Source organism: Metarhizium acridum (genome assembly GCF_019434415.1).
Source record: "Metarhizium acridum strain ARSEF 324 chromosome Unknown scaffold_272, whole genome shotgun sequence".
Lineage (NCBI taxonomy): Eukaryota > Fungi > Ascomycota > Sordariomycetes > Hypocreales > Clavicipitaceae > Metarhizium > Metarhizium acridum.
The window spans coordinates 172,500-191,412 of NW_027094024.1; the positions used below are offsets into that span (position 1 = coordinate 172,500).

General features: G+C 50.2%; 7 protein-coding genes across 8 annotated transcripts; 3 read left to right on the forward strand and 4 right to left on the reverse strand.

The window, feature by feature from the left end:
* Positions 1–1,600: 1,600 nt before the first annotated feature.
* On the forward strand, positions 1,601–3,529 carry SET1 (histone methyltransferase set1; the record flags this gene model as incomplete). The annotated part of the gene is made up of 2 exons (XM_066120143.1): positions 1,601–3,350; positions 3,426–3,529. 2 exons carry the CDS (start codon positions 1,601–1,603, stop codon positions 3,527–3,529), a joined length of 1,854 nt encoding a protein of 617 aa, XP_065974778.1.
* A 1,095-nt stretch (positions 3,530–4,624) lies between these two features.
* Positions 4,625–5,294, reverse strand: J3458_012831 (uncharacterized protein; the record flags this gene model as incomplete). The annotated part of the gene is made up of 2 exons (XM_007810562.1): positions 4,625–5,194; positions 5,274–5,294. The coding sequence occupies 2 exons, from the start codon at positions 5,292–5,294 to the stop codon at positions 4,625–4,627; spliced, it is 591 nt and encodes a 196-aa protein (XP_007808753.1).
* A 171-nt stretch (positions 5,295–5,465) lies between these two features.
* On the reverse strand, positions 5,466–5,945 carry J3458_012832 (uncharacterized protein; the record flags this gene model as incomplete). Its single annotated transcript, XM_066120144.1, has 1 exon — positions 5,466–5,945. The coding sequence occupies one exon, from the start codon at positions 5,943–5,945 to the stop codon at positions 5,466–5,468; it is 480 nt and encodes a 159-aa protein (XP_065974779.1).
* A 2,153-nt stretch (positions 5,946–8,098) lies between these two features.
* J3458_012833 (uncharacterized protein) lies at positions 8,099–12,160 on the forward strand. 2 transcript variants are annotated; one of them, XM_066120146.1, is made up of 3 exons: positions 10,732–11,183; positions 11,288–11,688; positions 11,756–12,160. In XM_066120146.1, exons 1-3 carry the CDS (start codon positions 10,876–10,878, stop codon positions 11,902–11,904), a joined length of 858 nt encoding a protein of 285 aa, XP_065974781.1. In that variant the 5' UTR covers positions 10,732–10,875; the 3' UTR covers positions 11,905–12,160. The 2 variants fall into 2 exon arrangements, with proteins under 2 accessions (XP_065974780.1, XP_065974781.1); XM_066120145.1 differs by having other exon boundaries at positions 8,099–10,751; positions 11,018–12,160.
* Positions 12,161–13,125: 965 nt separating this feature from the next.
* Positions 13,126–14,095, reverse strand: J3458_012834 (uncharacterized protein). The gene is made up of 2 exons (XM_007810561.2): positions 13,711–14,095; positions 13,126–13,556 (listed from the first exon to the last, which is right to left on the reverse strand). The coding sequence occupies exons 1-2, from the start codon at positions 14,088–14,090 to the stop codon at positions 13,148–13,150; spliced, it is 789 nt and encodes a 262-aa protein (XP_007808752.2). The 5' UTR covers positions 14,091–14,095; the 3' UTR covers positions 13,126–13,147.
* Positions 14,096–14,575: 480 nt separating this feature from the next.
* On the forward strand, positions 14,576–16,524 carry J3458_012835 (uncharacterized protein). Its single transcript, XM_007810560.2, has one exon. It carries the CDS (start codon positions 14,986–14,988, stop codon positions 16,336–16,338), a length of 1,353 nt encoding a protein of 450 aa, XP_007808751.1. The 5' UTR covers positions 14,576–14,985; the 3' UTR covers positions 16,339–16,524.
* A 746-nt stretch (positions 16,525–17,270) lies between these two features.
* On the reverse strand, positions 17,271–18,209 carry J3458_012836 (uncharacterized protein; the record flags this gene model as incomplete). Its single annotated transcript, XM_007810559.2, has 1 exon — positions 17,271–18,209. The coding sequence occupies one exon, from the start codon at positions 18,207–18,209 to the stop codon at positions 17,271–17,273; it is 939 nt and encodes a 312-aa protein (XP_007808750.2).
* Positions 18,210–18,913: the final 704 nt, after the last annotated feature.

Genomic DNA, 18,913 nt, shown 5'->3' on the forward strand with positions numbered 1-18,913 from the left:
TCCTACTCACCGGTCCCCTCATCTTCAAAGCCAGATATGCCTCCACTGGAGGCAGCCGACCATGGCTCGGGACAAACTCATACCGCAGGCCTTGCTCAAGACGATAATGGTCTGAGCTCATTCGGCACCCAACATACTGATCGCCCGTCGGCTCGAGATCCATTTCCATCTGTCAAAGGCCTGATATGTACATATGATCCGATCCTCGATCGAGCACGGAATAAAGGAGCTGGCAAAAGTTCCAAACCGACATATACAGAATTCGGATTGGTATGTATAACTAAATATTCTCATGGGTGAAAGGGGGGGCGTCACTTTCGGGCACTGTAAATGTAGGCTAACTTTCTTGGATAGAACGATGACGCTCCCCCTTCCGACCCGCGTTTGCAAAAGGCTGGGGGCCGGCTTGGCTACATCAATACCGACTATTATCTACCAAAAGCTCGATTGCGCCCTGCGCCAGAGAACCTCAAACCCTATCCGTATGATGTAAAGACATCCATCGGACCTGGCCCGCCGACGCAGATCGTCGTGACGCGGTACAATCCCCTGGTTCCCTTCAATAAAGTGACGGCTGTCTTTGCAACATTTGGAGAAATTGCGGAAAGCAGCAACAAAATGCATCCTGATACAGGCAGCTACCTTGGTTTTGCGACCATTCGCTATCGTGACTCTAAGCGCTCAGGACGACCAGCCGTCTCCGCAATTGATGCCGCCCGCCGTGCCGTGCGAGCCCGTGGTATAAAAATCGATGCGGACATGGTCAAGGTTGACTATGATCCAGAGGGACGTAAGAGCCGACGAATGCTTGAAGAACATCTCAAACGAGAGAGAGAGAAGTATAACAAGGAGAAGTTGGCTAGGGATCAGGCCGCTTCTAAAGCACCTCCAACAGGTCCAAAATCTTCAGCACCAGCGGCGCCTTTCGTGCGACCTCCCCCGACAGCACCCAAAGGACCAACTGGACCGTGGCCAACGCCTGCTATAGTACCACCACAACCTAGTCCAACGCCGCCTGCCAGGCCACAGGTACCCATTGAACCGCAGAATATCTCACATCAATTGGCGAATGACCCTTATATTTTTATCTCTTCTGATGATGTGCCGATATTGCCTAGTATCGTACCGCACATGAAAAAACGATTAAAGAATTACGGGTTTGAAGAAATTCGTCTCGACCGTACCGGCTTCTACGTTGTCTTTCGAAACTCGTTTACGGGGAAGTCAGAGGCAGAACGATGTTACCGAGCCGTCAATCATACCGAATTCTTCAACTATGATATGGCAATGCAGCTTTGCTTGCCGAGACCAACTCGTGGTGCGGACTCTGAACGCAGACGCAGTCCCTCTCCTCCGCCCCCAAGAGATAGGGAACGGGACCAAGAGTTATTAGCACGGCGACGACATGAGGAAATGAAACGACGTCGACGAGAAGAGGAAGCAGACCTCGAAGAAGAAAAGAAGCAGAGAGCTAAGAACTTTGATCCTGTCTTCGAGGCCGTCGAGGCGGTTCGACGAGAAATGACGGAGCACCTGATACGGCATATTCGGACACAGGTGGCCGCACCATGCCTCTCTGACTTCCTCAATCCATCCAACCATGTCGCCAAGAGACGAAAATTCAACCTGGACCAGATTGATGACGATGAAGACAACGATAGCAATAGCCCGAGGATTGGGACACCGAATTCAGGAGCGGATCCAATTGAACGGCGAACTGGACGTCTTGAACCAAAAGCACTGCCCCGGATACGAAAAGTCAAGGCTAAGGGCAGCCACCGAAATATGTTTGTTGATCCCTTTTCACGGAAGCGCCAGTCTGCCGGGAGAAGTGCTTTCCGTTCCTTGCACCATCGTTTCAAGAGTCTGGACAGCGACTTTGAGTCCGATGATGATACTGACACTAGAGCGCTGGCTGCTCAGTGACACCGAAGAGCCTGAATCGCGACCTCGAAGTCGCATGAGCACGGATGACGAATTTGGCTCTTGGGGTCGCGGTGGAGACGACGACAGTATGACAGAATCTAGCCTGGCTATATTAGATCGGTCATCGTTGAAGAAAAGGAAGTTGGAAGCTTCTATCGAGAAGGCTTTTAAGCGACAAAAGAAATCCGATGAAGAACTATTTGGTGTCAAAATTAGCCGCATCGACACAGATATTGATGGACGCGGGGCATCTACAGACATTGGTGCTGATGTTGATCTGTTGGGTGACCTTGACAGTGGTATGTCCAGACCGGAGACACCCGTACCTCAAACTTTGAAGGGCGTAAAGAAGAAGGCAGTAAAGCCGAAGAAAAAAACCAAGAAGCAACTCTTGGAGGAGCAGGAAGCTCTGAAGCAGCAGCAAGAGGCAGAGCTCGGCGATGAAGGCGACGAGGAGCTTCCTTTGCCTGCCAAGGTGGAGGAGCAGAGCATTCCTCAAGCTGATGCACCTATTGACAAATACGATGAGCGACTTTTTTCTACCACACCACTCACCGCCGCTCTCATATTGCCCGACGATTGTAAACCCGATATTGCTGCTTTGCAAAACATAGCTCTTGGCATTAAAGACAAGCCTGATTTAGCTAAGCTGCAAAAGAAGTTTAGCGTTGCCGATGTTGGAAACGCAGAGCTCTGGTTATGGAAGCGCAACCGTGTCAGAGAGCTGAACTCGACGAGCAGCTCTTCCGATCACCCAGTATCTATCGGAGGATACTACGTTCCAAATCCCACAGGCTGTGCGCGTACTGAAGGAGTCAAGAAAATTCTTAACTCTGAGAAGTCAAAATACCTGCCACATCATATCAAAGTGCAGAAGGCTAGAGAAGAACGCCAGGCGCGGTCCAAGAGGAATGGCAAAGACAGTGTCCATGCTGCGTCTGAAGCAGCCAAGATTGCAGCAGAGAAGATCGCCAAGGGCAACTCACGTGCCAATCGGGCTACAAACCGTCGTTATGTTGCTGATCTGAATGACCAAAAGAAGACGCTCGGGCAGGATTCTGATGTCTTCAAGTTCAACCAGCTTAAGAAGCGAAAGAAGCCCGTCAAGTTTGCTCGATCTGCTATCCACAATTGGGGCCTCTATGCCATGGAAAATATCAACAAGGACGACATGATTATCGAGTACGTTGGTGAGGAAGTCCGTCAACAAATCGCGGAAATTCGAGAGAACCGTTATCTCAAGAGCGGCATTGGGAGTAGCTACCTTTTCCGCATTGATGACGACACTGTCATTGATGCAACCAAAAAGGGGGGCATTGCACGGTTCATCAATCACAGCTGTATGCCGAATTGTACAGCCAAGATTATCAAAGTCGAAGGCAGCAAGAGAATCGTCATATATGCCCTCCGTGACATTGCAATGAGTAAGCAACTTTCTTTGGAGAGCAAGGTGGCCTGAGTTTAATGTAGAACCACGTGGCTGACATGACTGTCTACAGATGAAGAATTGACATACGACTACAAATTCGAGCGAGAAATTGGCAGCCTGGACCGTATTCCATGCCTCTGTGGTACCGCAGCTTGCAAAGGCTTCCTTAATTAAGCCTCGAACATTACCTTCCCTACTAATATCAAGACCTCTCGCATTTTCTTGTCATGACCCAAGCTTGGCAACTTCCGAACCTACCTAGAATGGAAGCCAGAGTTCCCTTTCTGGTTCATTCTTGTATAAACCTTCCCAGTATAGTACAAGCTTTCGGTTTTCTTTTCTTTTCTTTTTTTTGCAGGCTTGGGCAACATTCCAAAATCACTCTCCCATATAGCCAGAATTATATGGAATTGACTTGAGAGAAATGGGGAAGAGAAAAGGGTCGACGCAAGAACGAAAGAGCAATCCATCTATGTTTTTGGATTATGGCTGTGTGGCGTTAGGCGGACATTATCTACGGAAAGAAGGCATATTTGCATCATTGGTGCGGTTAGGGGAATAAGTTAGCCCTCATGGTTTTGGGGTTGTTTTTGACTTTACTCGTTTCCCGACGTCAGCAGGAAATCAGGGGATGGCTACTTGATTTTTTATCTTTTGTTCAACAACGGCGCCGATTTCAGGCCCATGGTGTTGTCTTGACGCGGCGTTTCAACCGGCCATGTACTTTTTGATCCCCCTTCTCTGCCCCCCCCCCCCCCCCCCCCCCCAAAAAAAAAAAAAACCGTCATCACTTCATATTGACGACTTGACATCGCGACTGTCTGTACATAATGCGACACTTGACACATTGAGGTTACCGAATAACCGCTAAAAATAGAGCAAGCTGAGCAACTAGTTACGCGCTTTTAAACGTATCATTATTGTATGTGGAAGTGATGTGGTGTACTAGTAAAGAGAACTGTGATATACTGTGCCCAAATAAAAGCTCCTCCTTCGACAGGATAAACGTCGTCGTAAGAGACAATTCGTGGAGCACAGATCGGACATGCCCATACGCTCAACAGCTTGACCAAGGGGTATAGCGCCTCTCTCCGCCAAAAAAAAAAAAAAAGAAGAAAAAAAAAGAAGAGAGCCAATTGCAAGCGGTGTAAGCAAATAAAAAAAGAGCGTATAGCACAGTTCTACCACGTAGCTTCCAGAAATCCTACCCGAGTCGCTTCCAGATAGGAGCAAGAATGCAATACTCTTAGCCGGCCGAAATCTTTCCCCTCAGTCTCCAGACCCCCTCGATGAATGGGAATCATTCTCCCCAGGCGGTGCTCTCGGTCCTAGCATCCAGTCCTGCATTGCCAGCCAATCGCTCCAGTTGGCTTCTGCGTTAACGATTTCCTTCTCGGTAACGCCTTGCAGTGGGCGGAGGAAGGGAACGGACTGCCCATTTTCCATGTCGTAATCAGCCTTGACTTTGAGCCATGTCTCGCTCTTTGCAGCAAATAGGTAGTTTCTCCGCTCCTGTTCGTGAATAGGCCCTATTCCTGCAGACCAATCGTCGCCGAAAAAGCCATGCAGAACGGAGGGTGTGTCAAATCCGGTGGCAACCAGTCGTCTGATGAAGGGTACGAGGGCTACATTTCCGTGCCCTGCCCCTGACGAAGACGAAGGACTTGGCGTGGCGGCGGAACTCTGATTGGAGATCTTTTCAAATGGTAGTTGGATATTTACCAAGGCTGCTACGGCCTGTACAGGATTGGTGTGCTGAGCATGTTCAATGAAGAATCTGTGACAGGACTGAAATCTCGGGTACCACTCGAAGATATCAAACTGTGATTCCTGAAAGGGCTATGGGATGATTTGTCTTGTCAGTCCGTGCCCATTTTTATCACCGTTGGTTGAGAGCAAATACCGAGTACAAACTTACATGCTGAAATTGTCTGGGCATGTCGAAGGGAGGGATTATGATGTTTCCTAAATTAGAACAACTAATGATTCGTGCCAGCGATACACATAACCGTTGAGTGAGGTGGTATGTGGTCGTATCGTCGCACGGACCGATGAAATAGGGACCTGAAAAACCGAAAAAAAAAAGTCCTGCACCCTGGGAATCGGATAGTTATATGCAGAACACACTGCTGAGACAGCAAATAGACCCAAGCACCATGCGTGACACGCAGATATATTGTTGAGAGAGCTCCCCTTCAGAAGCAAGTGTCAAAAGCAAGGCCGTGCCTTCTGTACCGTCTTCAATGTTGCAGAAGGAGCCCTGGCAGGTAGATGATAAAATCTGAGAGACGCTCTTTTCTATCAAGGTTGTAAGTTGCTGGCTACTGCTAGAGCCGAAGAGATATCGATATATGCTCCAGGATAAGATACCATACCAGTTGCTGAGAATGTAGTGGCGAGAGAGTGGCGCGATAATCCTTTTATGTCTTGTGTCATCGAAACTCTCATGTCCGCCTGCCTCTATATCAAGAGTTGGAACGGGGTTGGTGGGACGGCTCAGAAGGGCAGAGGGGGTGTGAGCAGTGATGTACGGTGAAACTTCTTGAACGTTAGACTTGGATGAATGTAAATACGGCAACCAGAGAGACATTGACAGGTTCGATGGCGGGTTGCGATTGGAGCTAGCAGGCTGGGCGAGATGCGAACAATGGCGGATATGGATTCAGACCAGGGGGAGCGAAACTGGGTAGGGGGAGGAGGACAGTGAAAAAAGTGAATCACAAAATACATGTGAAGCATGGCAGACACAGGTATTGCTACTAGGGGGGGCTCCAGATTGGCCCCATGTCCGTATAAAAGGTCCCCAAGTTCGTGGGTTGCAGACGGAAGCCAGATGGAGTGGCATCGACTGGCTGGACCCGGGAACATGGGAACATGGGAACATGGGAACATGGAAACATGGGAGCGTGGTCCGAGCCAAGATCCATCGCCCCTGCAAGTTACCCTCCCTGCGTTTTCAGCCTTGTTTGTCTGCTGAATGAAACACGAGACGAACAGAGAGTTGTAACCCGAAGGCGACAGGGGGAAGGTAGGCGAACTTGGGAACCATGGTTGTGTGTTTGTGTTACCGCAGGCACGAGGCCTCTGCGAGGTGCTCGAGCGGCAAGTAGTAGCAGTGGGGAGGGAGCCAGGGAGGCAGCCGCGCGGAAGCCTTCAATCTTCATGTTCCGTGGCTGCATGGTGATCCACGATGGTAGTAGTATCCATCCTCCGGGATGCTGAGTGGTGTTTCTTTTGATCCACTGCCCATGTACTCCGTATGTACATGTACCGGCTCGTTTTCTTTCATTCTTTTTTTTTTTTTTCCCCAAGCTGGGGCCGCGGAAACAAGGCGATGGAAGCCTAGCGACCAATATGATCAACCACAACCAGCCTTGTCGCTTCATGTGTAATCCTCGTTGACAGCGACTGAAGGGTCTTACTTTCCATACGGAAAACTGACGGTGTTGTTACTCTACGCATCCTCGGTATTCACGGATTGGTAGCTACTCTGGCCCTCGTCAATCGAAGCACATCGCATCATGGAACAGGACATCGAACATTGATAGCAGAACGACGTGGCACATGTCCGCGTCGCATTACACAGCGCTTGGCTGTGTAATCTGGTTCCTCGCCAAAGGACAGCGTCCGCTCACTGTCCTGTTTCCTCTCACCCGCCGAGATTTGGCCAAGGCTGATGCCACCACAGCATGGAATGAGACAAATTGGCAGGGCCATGAAGAGTGACTGATTCCATATAATTGTTAATTAGCCCAGCAGTGGCCACAAACAGGCAGCGTCCAGGAAACTTTGGCCTTGACAGGGCGACCAGGTCAGGGGTGGCGACAACTGGAGACGCAGGCAGGGTTGGTTGCCCGCATCTATGTCTACCTACCAGACATACATAAGGGTCCTCGAAGCGATTTGGGGGTGGCTGTTCCCTGGGAGTCTGTGGCCCAGCTGACAGCCAGTGTATGAGTGTGACGGGCGACCGAGGCTCTGGTGAGAGAGACATTGAACGACAATTGACGGAGCGTTCGGACTCAGTTGCATCATCACATCGACCTGTAGATCTGGTTGTACGAAGCACAATCAGGTCAAACTAATCGAAGCCCCACCTGTTCAGGCCGCCCAGGATTTGTGACTTGAGCAAGCAGTGTCATCTTGACGCTTTCAAGTGAAGGGGGGCCCTTCTGGTCATCATCGTCCAGTCGCATTTCCTAAGATGAGCTGTGAAGAGTCGGGGCACAGGTTATTCGAGTCAACTACTGGTGCTAAGCAAAGTAATTATAAGCGAAAGTTGGCAACATGCTTGTGGTTCCTCGTCTTGATGTTCTTTGTGAGTTGATCTCCGAGACCCGGTCGTAAGCGATGGGACCTGATGTAACGGCCGGCTTAATCTTCATCACCGAAAGACCCTTGATCAGGATGGGACAAATCCTTGTAGGAACTGCCGCCGCGGGTAAATGGCACTATGACTCTCCTCAAGGGTATTTGCGGCTGGCCAGAAGCCAAGCTTCGGGCATGGCGAGGCACCGCGCGCTTGTCTAGCCAGCCAGATCTCAAGTATCAATTGAACTTGGCAGATGCTGCTAGGTGGATCCCGGTATAAATGGCTGCTGAACGAACCCTAGGTCCTGCGCGCAAAATCCGCGCCGACTGTGGTAGTTTCGGATGCCGTGGTGTGATGATATGGTGGTCGCAATCCGCCCCTATCATGTCAGTTATCGCGAGCCTCTCAATCTGCCAACCGGTCGCTCCTCCCTGATTTCGACAAGCGTCGGTCTCAGCCTACGTGGTACCTATAACTACTACCTAGTAGGTACCAAAACGAAAGTACTACCTAGGTACCTGGGTAGTCGGGACTCCGTACTGCCATTAGACTTTGGAATTGACAAGACAAATTGTGACTGATCATCACCGCACTTCGGCCCCCGGCCAAGTGATGACCTTCAAGCACCTACCCATTTTTATTTTTATTTTATTTTCTATTCTTTGTTCCTTCTCTCAATGCCAAGGCATTCCACCCATTAATAGCCTTCCGGACTGCAGGAACTGCTCGACACTACCTTGTGTATCTAGAGCCAGACTGATGGGACGACCATGCCGAAACTCAGCAAAATCGACGAGACACTCCATGCGCGTGGTTGCACTGCCGGCTCTTCGAACTTGGAATACATGCCTGAATAATTGTGGCACCAATCGAATCACATTGACCGGCTCTGCAGGTGCCGTGGGGACCTTCAACGCCTGAGCCAGGCTCTCGAGACGTCCACAACACTCAACTCAGAATTCTTGAACGAGGACGCTCGGAACGCGAGTTGGGCAAGGAGTGAGAGAGGGGAGGTTTTCGACTCTTCGGCCACAAACCGCCCTAGGCAATCTTTCTTCCACATGGCAGGATGGTAGCCCGAGCGTTGGCAACCGCCGCTATGAGCGCGCATCTCCAGACCGGCAAAGGGCGACAGGTCACATCCCCTTTCCCACATCCATTGACGTGCCACGGCATGCCCGTCGCTTCAGCTGGCCAGTGTTGACACCCCTGTAGTTCTGTCAAGAGCTTGACCAGATGACTGACCCCGGTCTAGCCTTGCGCCCTGCCGAATCTTGGTTCGCCGGCCACGTCCAGGATCCCATCGTGGCTCGGGAATCGCAGATAGAGAGACTGCACAGCTCAAGAGACATCTACACCGTCCAAGGGTATCAACGGACGGTTCCGCTCGTGTCCGTGAATCGCTTTCCCATCAGCCTGCAGCCTAAATTTCACAGTTTGGGGCTGCATGCAAGAGATGGCTTCTGACTTGCAGTTAAATCATCGCTCGTCAAAAAGGAAAAGCAAGTCAAACCAAACAACTGAATATCGCCACCAACAGCGGAGCTCTAGACACTCCACCAGAGAATATATTCGCCCAGTGGGCAACCGTTTCCGCTACTTGGAGATCAAACTTTAGCCAAACCTCGCATTGGAGGGAGCTAACCCAATGCCCTTTGCAATCGCTCTTGGACCCAGCAACTTTGCCCCCAACACATCGGAGTGGCACGATGGAAAATCTATCGAATATAGAGACATTTCTGAGCGTTGTGGACACCAATGTCACCAAAATCAGTCCTCATTTTCTATCAGCATATGAGAGAAGAAGGTATGGCTATCAACACGGAGTACTGAGACAGAATATAATAAGTGCCAGTAACTCGACGCGGCAAGCCCGGGCTAGAATTTATTCCCTTAATACTATTTGCAACTTCCAAGTCGTTGTCGGGCCGAGTACACAGGGGTGTGTGCCCGGGCGTCCAACCGGAGCTAGCCTCTTGTGAAGCCAGCAGACGCCTCGTTGTATCTCTGCCGGCCATTGAGGTTGATCATTATATGACGAGAAATAGCAAGCATTTTCTGGGTATCAGACAGCTGTCAATGTTTCTGCCACATCTCTCTCGTTCTGGTCTCTCATGCGCATCGTACTGTTCTGGTTTAGTCCAACGTGCTTGTGTCTTCTACTGGTGGCCAGCCGCTCAGTTGTGAGACGGGACGAATGGTCAGGAAAGTAGGAAGCGAGGAGTCATTCATACTCAACTCTTCACAATCAGCATTCAGCTGGTCAAGGAAGCAGTTGGAAAGGGCCTCTAGGAAGTTTGAATGTTTTCTGTTTCGCAAAATTTGTGGTCGAGTGACGCCAGGGTTATTTGGTGGCTAGGAGCTATCAATCGGGGTGTGTTGTTTGCACCCCACCAACGAGGTTTGTCATAATCGGAGCAGCCTTGTCCGTTTCGATCAGATTTCATGGTCCCCCCTGGACTCACGCTGGGACTAAAAATGAATTCTCCGGCGGCATGGCGAGCCTTTGTCGAGGCAAGGATCGACTCGTATATCCGTTGAGGCCACGCAAAGTGGCAAGTTATTTGTCGCCAACCAAAGAAGACTCCGGTCAACCAGGCGCCCAGCGGTTTGTGTTGTACTCTTATTCGTGTTGCTCAGTTTTCCAGGACAGCCAAGCTGGGGACTAAAACATCACCGATTCCTGGAGCCAAGGCCAGTGAAACACGTGAAGATGAGAGAAGCTGCTGGCTTTATTAGGGCTGATTATTCTTGTCATAGCGGCCCCAATATTCACCACATAAAATGAATTTGACCGCGAAGATGTAGACGTTGTTCACGGGCGGTTGGGCAGTGACTGACTGAACAGCCCAGGGAATAGCAAACGGATCTGATGCATATGACTAAGTATGACGCCTCGCAGCTCAAAGCAAACATGAAGTATGGCCAATGTTTTGCAAACAGACAAAAGGACACAAGACTCTTGTACGAACCCATCAATTTATATTTTGTCAAATGCCACGCACTGGTTGCTATAAGGGCTCCTCTCGATCAACCCTGCATCCCTCCCCAGACACTTGAAAAGAGATATTTCTATCATAAGAGGTATTCATAACCTCTGCAGTAGCCAACTGTCTTGCGGCTGCGAACTTCCCATACTGCGAGTATGAGCTCGCCATGTTCAATCTTTCAGATCCGAAGACAGTAATTGCATCCATATTCTCCCATCATGGCATCTGTACTGCCCGGGCAAGAAATTCGGCGCGTGATAGAAGAGACATGCGGTTGGATCGAGGGGAATGCTGGTGCGCATAGGATACAGGGATTTGAACTGAGGCTAGACAATGTGCTTTGTGCTGATCGTTTGACAGATTACCCGCTCAAATGTCAGCCAAGTCAGAGATGCGCCAGAGATGCTGTCAACAGTATCATTGGGTGTTGTTGGAACCCGACAGGGGGGATGTGTTCTCTTCATACGACATGTCTCGACAAGAGGGCAGCAACAGGGGGCGTCGAAACGAACTCGGCCATGCTTTGGTTTGGACACCCTCTCCGTTTTCGCTTCTTGTCTCGCTTCTTGTCTTATTTCATTCGCAGCTCCATTTATCGACCTGTGATGTGCTAAGTTCTACGCCTTCCAGTGTTGCCTCTGCCGCTCCATATTGTAAGACGGATATCTTCAGTGGTGGCCCCGATATTGACGGGTATTCCTTGTTCATTTGCGATTCAGACACGAAAGCAGACACTATATACCGTTATACTACGGCAAGGTCCCGAGCCGACAATGCCATGACGTTAGATTCCATTACGACCTTCATTCCTTCTTCAACATCTCATCGGCAATCCAAGACGACGATATCAGGTGTTTACACCGGAAGCGGCATTCCTATAACACGCTCAAGTCTATACATTTCCAGTGAGAGGGGGCTATGGTCAACATCCGTAATAACTGCAACCAAAAACCCCTCGACATCTATGACATCTTCAGGCGCATTAACGAAGTCCCCTGCAGCCATGGTTGGAATGGTAATTGGAAGTGCTGGTTTGTATCCCCCCTGCAGGAAGCGCATGCTATCGTAACTGACATGAGTCATTGCGAATGATTCCAGCGGCATTGACTATTTTTGGTGCATTGTCATATGTAGCTTACCGATATGTCAAAAAAAGGAAACCCCGTCGTCTGAGACTACGCCCTGTCGAACAAAAGCGGCGCCCGGGTGACGAGCGCCATGAAGTCGGTGTCCAGGTCTCCAGGTGAGCTTTGCAGCGGTCCCAAAACACAAAGTAGCCGGAAACAGTGCAAGTAGACGTTGTTGTTTCTGCTTTGGGCACATTTGAGGGGATCGCGGAGGCTGGGAAATTTATATCGCTTGCTGAAGTTGACGGCATTCAGACTTTGAGTGGCTTGGTCGAATATGAAAAAACGATGAAGGGATTCAATTTTCAATCGCTATTTACTATACCGTATCTAGAAATTTTCAGGATGAAATTTACGAAGCCATATTGAAATAGGGCTCATCAGATTACTGACATTTCTTTCACAGTACGCACCCAGTGTTGATGTAGTTGAACAAATCTCGCGGGTCAGGGCAACTCGTCCTGGGCTCCTAGATTACATTTGCGCCGATGTTTGCATTGACCACGACCTGCGAGTGCTCCCAGAATTTCTCTTAGCGCTGTATGTTTAGATCGTCTTTATAAATTTTTCCCTATCGCACTGATAGTTCTCGAGTTTAGAGCGATAACAAGTTCGCAATACCGAAACAGGTGGAACATGGCACTGTGAGCTTGGAAATAGCCATTCCTTACATGTTTCTTCTTCTTCTTTTTATTCGACCTTTTTTTTCAGTTGTTCTTTCTAATATGGCATAAGCCAGACGGCGAATCACATCCTCTGCCAACGGGATCCTTTGATTCCATCCCTTGATCTGAGGGGCGGCTCCTGGCTATGAAGAACATGAGAGCGTCGAAAACACAAGCTTATGAATCACAACGGCGCAGTGCCGAGTAGCTTTTATGCATGAGCTGTCTATGGCACCATTCGAAGCACCCCTACACCCGTACTTCCCGGTTTCATCAACTGGTCTTTGTGAAGGCGTAAGCGGCAAAAACCAAAGCGCTGTTACCCCCAGACTGATTCGCAAAGTCTCCATACGTCAACGCCGGTACAATCACGTACTACAGCACCAGGCGAATTGGTAAAGTTGTGAATGGGCTATCATTGAGGAAATACGTAGGCAAGCCTGCCCTGTCCCCGGGATATGGGTACGCAGGCCGCTGAGGGGGAAGGATATATAAATGCACGGCACTGTTATCGCGTAAAAGAAGATTACGCTGGTGCTTGTTTCTCTCCTGAATTGCCACTTTGTCCCGTTGTCATTCCAGCGTTAGCAAGTGGGCAGCAGTCCGCGTCAACAAGCCGCAATTCCCAACACAGGAACCAGTCAATCATTCACTCACAGGTTGAGGAAGAAACGGAGCAACAGCAGTGATTTGAATTTCTATGAAGCCTCCAGAGCTTTCGCAATGAGCACCTTGGCCCTCTCGCTGAGGTCCATGGCCAACGCCAGCTTCTTTCCCTCGTCCGTCATCTTGCCCCAGGTCTTCCTCAGAATGCCCACCATCTTGTCCGCGTCAATCTCCTCCTTGGCTTCAAAGTCGTCAAGCTGGTCGTCGAGAAACACTAGACATGCGACATCCTCGAGGACTTGGGTCTCGCGGTCGGTGGAAAGGCCGTCCTTTCGTACCAGCGCTGCGACTCGCTCGCGCTCCTCGGCTGAGAGGGCGGGCTGGATGGCTGGCGACGAGAGAAGCGCCGAGACGAGAGAGGCAGCTTGGGATTTCTGTTTGGCCCGCCATGTCAGGTAGCCTGGGCGCGTCATGGGGAAGGCGGATCGAGGGAGTTCCCATCTAATTTTTTTGGACGACACAAAGTGTTACTTCTTGGCCGATTTTGGGTGGTTTTATTCATTTTGGTCTGTTTCGTAAAGGGAATAGAGTAAACTCTACGTTTGATTCTTTGGGGCGTTTGGGAACAGGACTGTGAGCTTGATTGGAGACGTACCGTCGGAAGTGCTGCGCCCTGCATGCAAGCTGGAGGGCTGGTGAGGCTTCTGGGCATCGAGACCGGAGCCACCTTGTCATTTTTTGCGCGTAGTGTAGCTCATACGGCACTGTTTCGGGGCCGTTTGGCCCGTCGATCTTGTTTGGGTCTTCGGAATGAGCTTCATCAATGAGTCGCAGTGCCTGCTCATGGGCGGGAGACAGGCTTGGGAGGGCCATCTTCTCGTCGAGAGGACCTCTTAAGAAAGCGGAGGGTCTTTTTGTCTTTAGATGGGGAGGCTGGCTACTACTTCCCACCGGGACTATGCAGAATGACGTATCGCTATGCGAATATGGATGGGCTTGAACGTTACTTTTACGGAAACGCGATTCGGCTCCCATGTGCTCTGTAGTCTGAAGCCTATCACGACATGCTAATCACGGATCAACGCGACAAGGCCGCAGGTCGTTTCTGGATGAGTAAGCTGGTCTTTGTAAATTCCAATTGGACAATTGGACGACGCCACGGCAACTCTGGCAACATTCCATCTTCCGTACCTACTAGTCGGTCTCTCCACGTCTGGAGTCTGTATGCCGGGACATGTGTGGTGTACAATAGACTTGGCAAGTTGACATGAATCACCGACATATACGATATGCATACTCTTGCTGCAAGCGCTCGAGACATGCGTCGCATGGAGTCAGTCTACTGTGAATCCCCGGCCGTCGTATCCCGTACAAGATGCGGCCTCCAACTACAGATTGGGGAGGCGTTGCATTGTTGAATCAAGATCCGAGCATCCAGCGCAGTGACCGCGCGACCAATCAGTGACTCGGTGCCACATGGAAACACAATATGAACCACTTGTCGTCATCTCGTCAAGCAATGCAGATGTTGTGAATGTTGTGCAGAGGCAGCTCTGGTTTCCACGTTTGTGAGCCCTGGACAGCTGGCAACAGACGGGTCGTTTGTGAACTGCCAGGACATTTCTGTTCTCCAAAGCCCTGAATATTGGGCAAGCGACACGACTGACACGACTGACACAAGTGACAGATTATCTGGGTGGATATTACGTCTCTTATTCACTTCCTCTCGTCTTCTTCCGTTTTCTTGACTTCACCAGAAAGTCATCCCTCGGCAATATACCACCCCTTTTTGTCCCGTCCATTCTCATCCTCCTGATTCTTCTCAGCAAGTCAAGGCTGTATAAGTGGTGCGGTAAATATTACGAGCTTTGCTAATCGCATCGGCTCCTGCATCTTGACGCCTCGCTTGTCTCTTTAGCACTCGCTACTCATGGGGGAGGAATCTGACGTTTCCCATCATGTCGCCTCGGGAGATGAAGGGAATAACAAGACGGCTGCCGGTGGAGAGCTGCTTGCATTAGATACTACATCTTCTGCCAAATCAGTAGATGAAGGTGTTGCCGTCTCTTCTGGGGCCGAAAGTGCTGGCACCAGCAACGGAACTACCACCGGCGACTCTGCCAGCACTTGCGAGAAGGATCGCCAGACAATACCTTGCAAAAAGAACTGTCTAAAAAAGGGCAACCAGTGCTTGAAGGTTGCGGCTGAGGTGGCCAGCACCAATTCTTCAGACGTTTCGACGAGCATTATCACTTCTTCCCAGACGAGCAACTCGAACGACACAAAGCCCTCTTGCGAGAAAAACCAGGCAGAGGATAAGAACTCCGGGGTTTCCCGCATGTCGGATGCATCGTCCGAGAGCAATGCCGCTACGGTCGAGACTAGCTCCGGGCCTGGAACATCCCATGAAACAGGTTCTTCTGTCGACGCTGTTGATAGCTCGTCCAGGACTCAGGAGGCAGATTCCAAGGCAAACAGCCATGACGACACCGAGTGCAATGACCAGTCCGAATGGACCCTATCTGAAGACCTCCGGCTCCGTGGCATGAAGGAGTCAACAGACAATCTTTCCTGGGCCGACATCGGCAAGGCTCTCAAGCGTGGGAAAGCCGAGGTCAAAGCTCGTTGGAAGGCCATCAAGGACCAACAACCTCAAGAAGATGCCACCGATACCGACGCTGACACAAAGGGCGACCTTGCGGCTGGCCAGAGTCCGGATGACACGGCTGAAAAGGGCAAAGTTGCAACCCCGGCGAGAGAAGCAATGTCAGAAGCCCCGACAAAACAAACCATCAACCAACGTCGTCCCGAACATCAGAAGGACCGCCACCGCAATCACAAAGTGGCTCAGAAAAACAAGGGGACCAAGCAATGTACTTGCAAGACACAATTTAACGAGGACAATCCGTCTGGCAGCGAAACATCGTCTGAATTACTCTGCACAACAGACGAACGCAGACGCCAGAAGAGATATCTTTACACTCATGTCTACAAAACTCTCTACCCGGCGGAGGCTGATGCCGGGCAGAACGAGCACCTGACCAAGCGGGATCGTGCTGTGCTCGCAACCATTGCGTGCATGCACACAACGAACAAACTCTTGGAAATGAAGGCAAACTTCATGAATGCCACAGGTGCAGATGTGCCCATTGCAGTTCTTCGTGACTGGTATGAGGGAGAATGGGCTGCAAAGGAGGAACATCCCAACGCTGCACAACACGAGGATTCGGTTGAGAGAGTTGAGAAGTGGATTGACAGCGTCTCAATGGGAGCAGAGGATTAATGAGTGTGCAGTTATAGTCGGGGCAAAAAAAAGGCTTCCGCAACCTTTCGGGCGCCTGCACAACACCTCGCGTTGGTTACCAAGGCTCGGCGTCCGAGTCCATGAGCGCAGCATTCAGGAGAGTGAGTGACTCCATAGTCATTAGCTCTGGATGGAAAACAATCCTCACTGTGCGGGAAACAGTTGATAGGTATTTTGAGAAGTCAGGAATGATAAATATGCTTTCTTGACAAGATTTAGGCGCATTCAATTAATGAAATAAAATACGGTATAACCACGAGTGCAGGGCTGTGACAGCCATCCGCATATGTGCATCTCCTCCTGTCATATTAGACACGAAAGTACAAGAACAAGATGGGACTCCTTCTATATGCAGAATGCGATGCCTTCTTTTGTCCCAGATACAACAGAATATATTCAACGGGGGTCCTCAAGATCTGCACCTCCGATAATCAATGGTGAAAAAAAAAAAACGGCGACGCCTGTCCGAATGCAAGTATATATTGTCGCTGTTGTACAAAGTGGGCGCAGGTTAAAAAATACCAAAACGCATGCTTCAGAATAGAATATCTCACAGCAGAAAACCGCAACTGGTAGACCATGTTGCTAGCAAGATGTCATGATTGGTTCGGAAAAATTGATCCTGTACTGCATATCTTTCGCCGGGAACACCGTGCTTCAAAGGTCGAGGGTACTCGATATACATCCTAAGTTTTGTGATCTTTTTTGTAAAGGGGAATTTGGAAATTTTGTACAAGAACCGTCTGCAACTTCAGTATAGCTCTTAGATTGTCGAACCAAGTCTCCCATTATTGGTCAAGGCACCAAGTCGAAGTTGACCACATGATTTTCTCCGTTTGTGAGAGATGTGCTGACAGGGAGGGGGCGAGTGAACCCTGGTTGATGAGCTAGACAACAGGAGGGCTCATACATCATATCGGGTTTTCCATCCCTGGCGGAGGAGTTGGCTTGGCAAGAAGGGCAGGACTCGATACTTGGTCTTTACTTCGCAATGTATTATTCGACGAACCAAGACCTCGCTTCATCATTTTGCCCAACACAGTGACAAGCTCACAAGCGTCGTTGAACATGTCATCATCCATGCCCTCAGTTGCATCGTAAACTTCTGCAATTGTATCCTTGGCAAGTTTACGGCTCGCTTCAGCATCGTGGACACACTCGTAGAGAAAGGCAGCGTATTCGGTCTTTACTGATAGTCGTAATGAATGAGAGCCCCACAGCAGTTCGTCTGCAAGCTTCACAGCTTCCCGGAAATACTGATGAGCTGTAGGAAGGTAATCCAGTTGCGGTAGCAGAAACGAGGGTGGCAACAGGGCCACATGAGCCTCAAACCCAGGAGGCGGTCCAACAGGCCCGCCTTCCAAAGGATGGGTAGGCTGAACAGACGGCGGCCTGGACAGCAAATCCACAGACGTGTCTCCTTTCCTCTCTTCTGCTTCTGCTCGTGCTGCTGATGCCAATGCCGCTTCCCTCGCCTCTGGCGTCCAGCTCGCCATGTTGGAAACTGGGGGGTGGTTGTGAAAAAGAACAAAGATGTGATGGAAGCTGGCGCGTAGCTTATAAGCTAAGACCTTCAACTCAACATAGTTGCCAATCATTGGCATGACGTATTGCTGGAGCATATTCAACCCCTCGCGAGACAGCCATATTATATGCAATACGCGTTTGAGAAATAAGGGCGATGTAGCAGGGTCTGGCCTCCGAGATTTCTTGGAAGCCACAAGTTGATGGGCAAGGTTGAGCGACAACCCAAGGATTTTGAAGAGTATTGACGACAGGATAGGATTGTCTTGCTCGACGGCTTTGGCCAGCCTGCCCAAGAACTTTTGGTCAACCTCGGACGACGCCATCCAGTCGGGCTGGGTCCAGCAGTGTGCTTCGTCCCACGGCAGATTCTTGCTCTCGGCTTTGAACCTTGGCAATCCGAGCTGATGGAGTCAAAGCCGTGTCAAGTTGAGGAACATGTCCCTCTACGGGTTTCTAGGAAAGTTTATGGTCAGAAAGGGAAAGCAATTACCGGGACCTCAATCTAGAAATATGTGGGTGGCTCATGGAGTCTTGGGCGAGCCAGCAGCCTCGCATGCCAGGAGAGACAGGTTCAGAAGGAGGCTGACATGGTCCAACGCAGGATTTGGGAACAAGAAGACGAGAAACAACAGGGTTATTCCAATGTGGGAGGGAGCCTGACAGCTGGCGTGACTTGATTGGATCACAAGAAATGAATGTAGAGGGCGGCCACGAGTGCAGGTAGGGCTGGAGACAAATGGAACTTGAGTGAATATTGGCAGTGTAAGTCCCAAGCGCCAGGAGAGAGGACTAGTCAAGCCAGTGCAGAGGACCGTCTGCCATCTTGACTGTCAAGCGTCTCTGGTGTGATGGGGATGACGGTCCTGGCAACAAGATCAAATGTCTCTTGTATCCGGTTTTACGTACGGAGTAGACGTCAACTGCCAGTGGTTCCGAGTCTGGCGACATTGAGCAGCCTGGCCGGGAAAACACTAGGCCATTGAAAAGACAACGGGGGAGGGCAATGCGATGCAATTCCTAGGTCCGA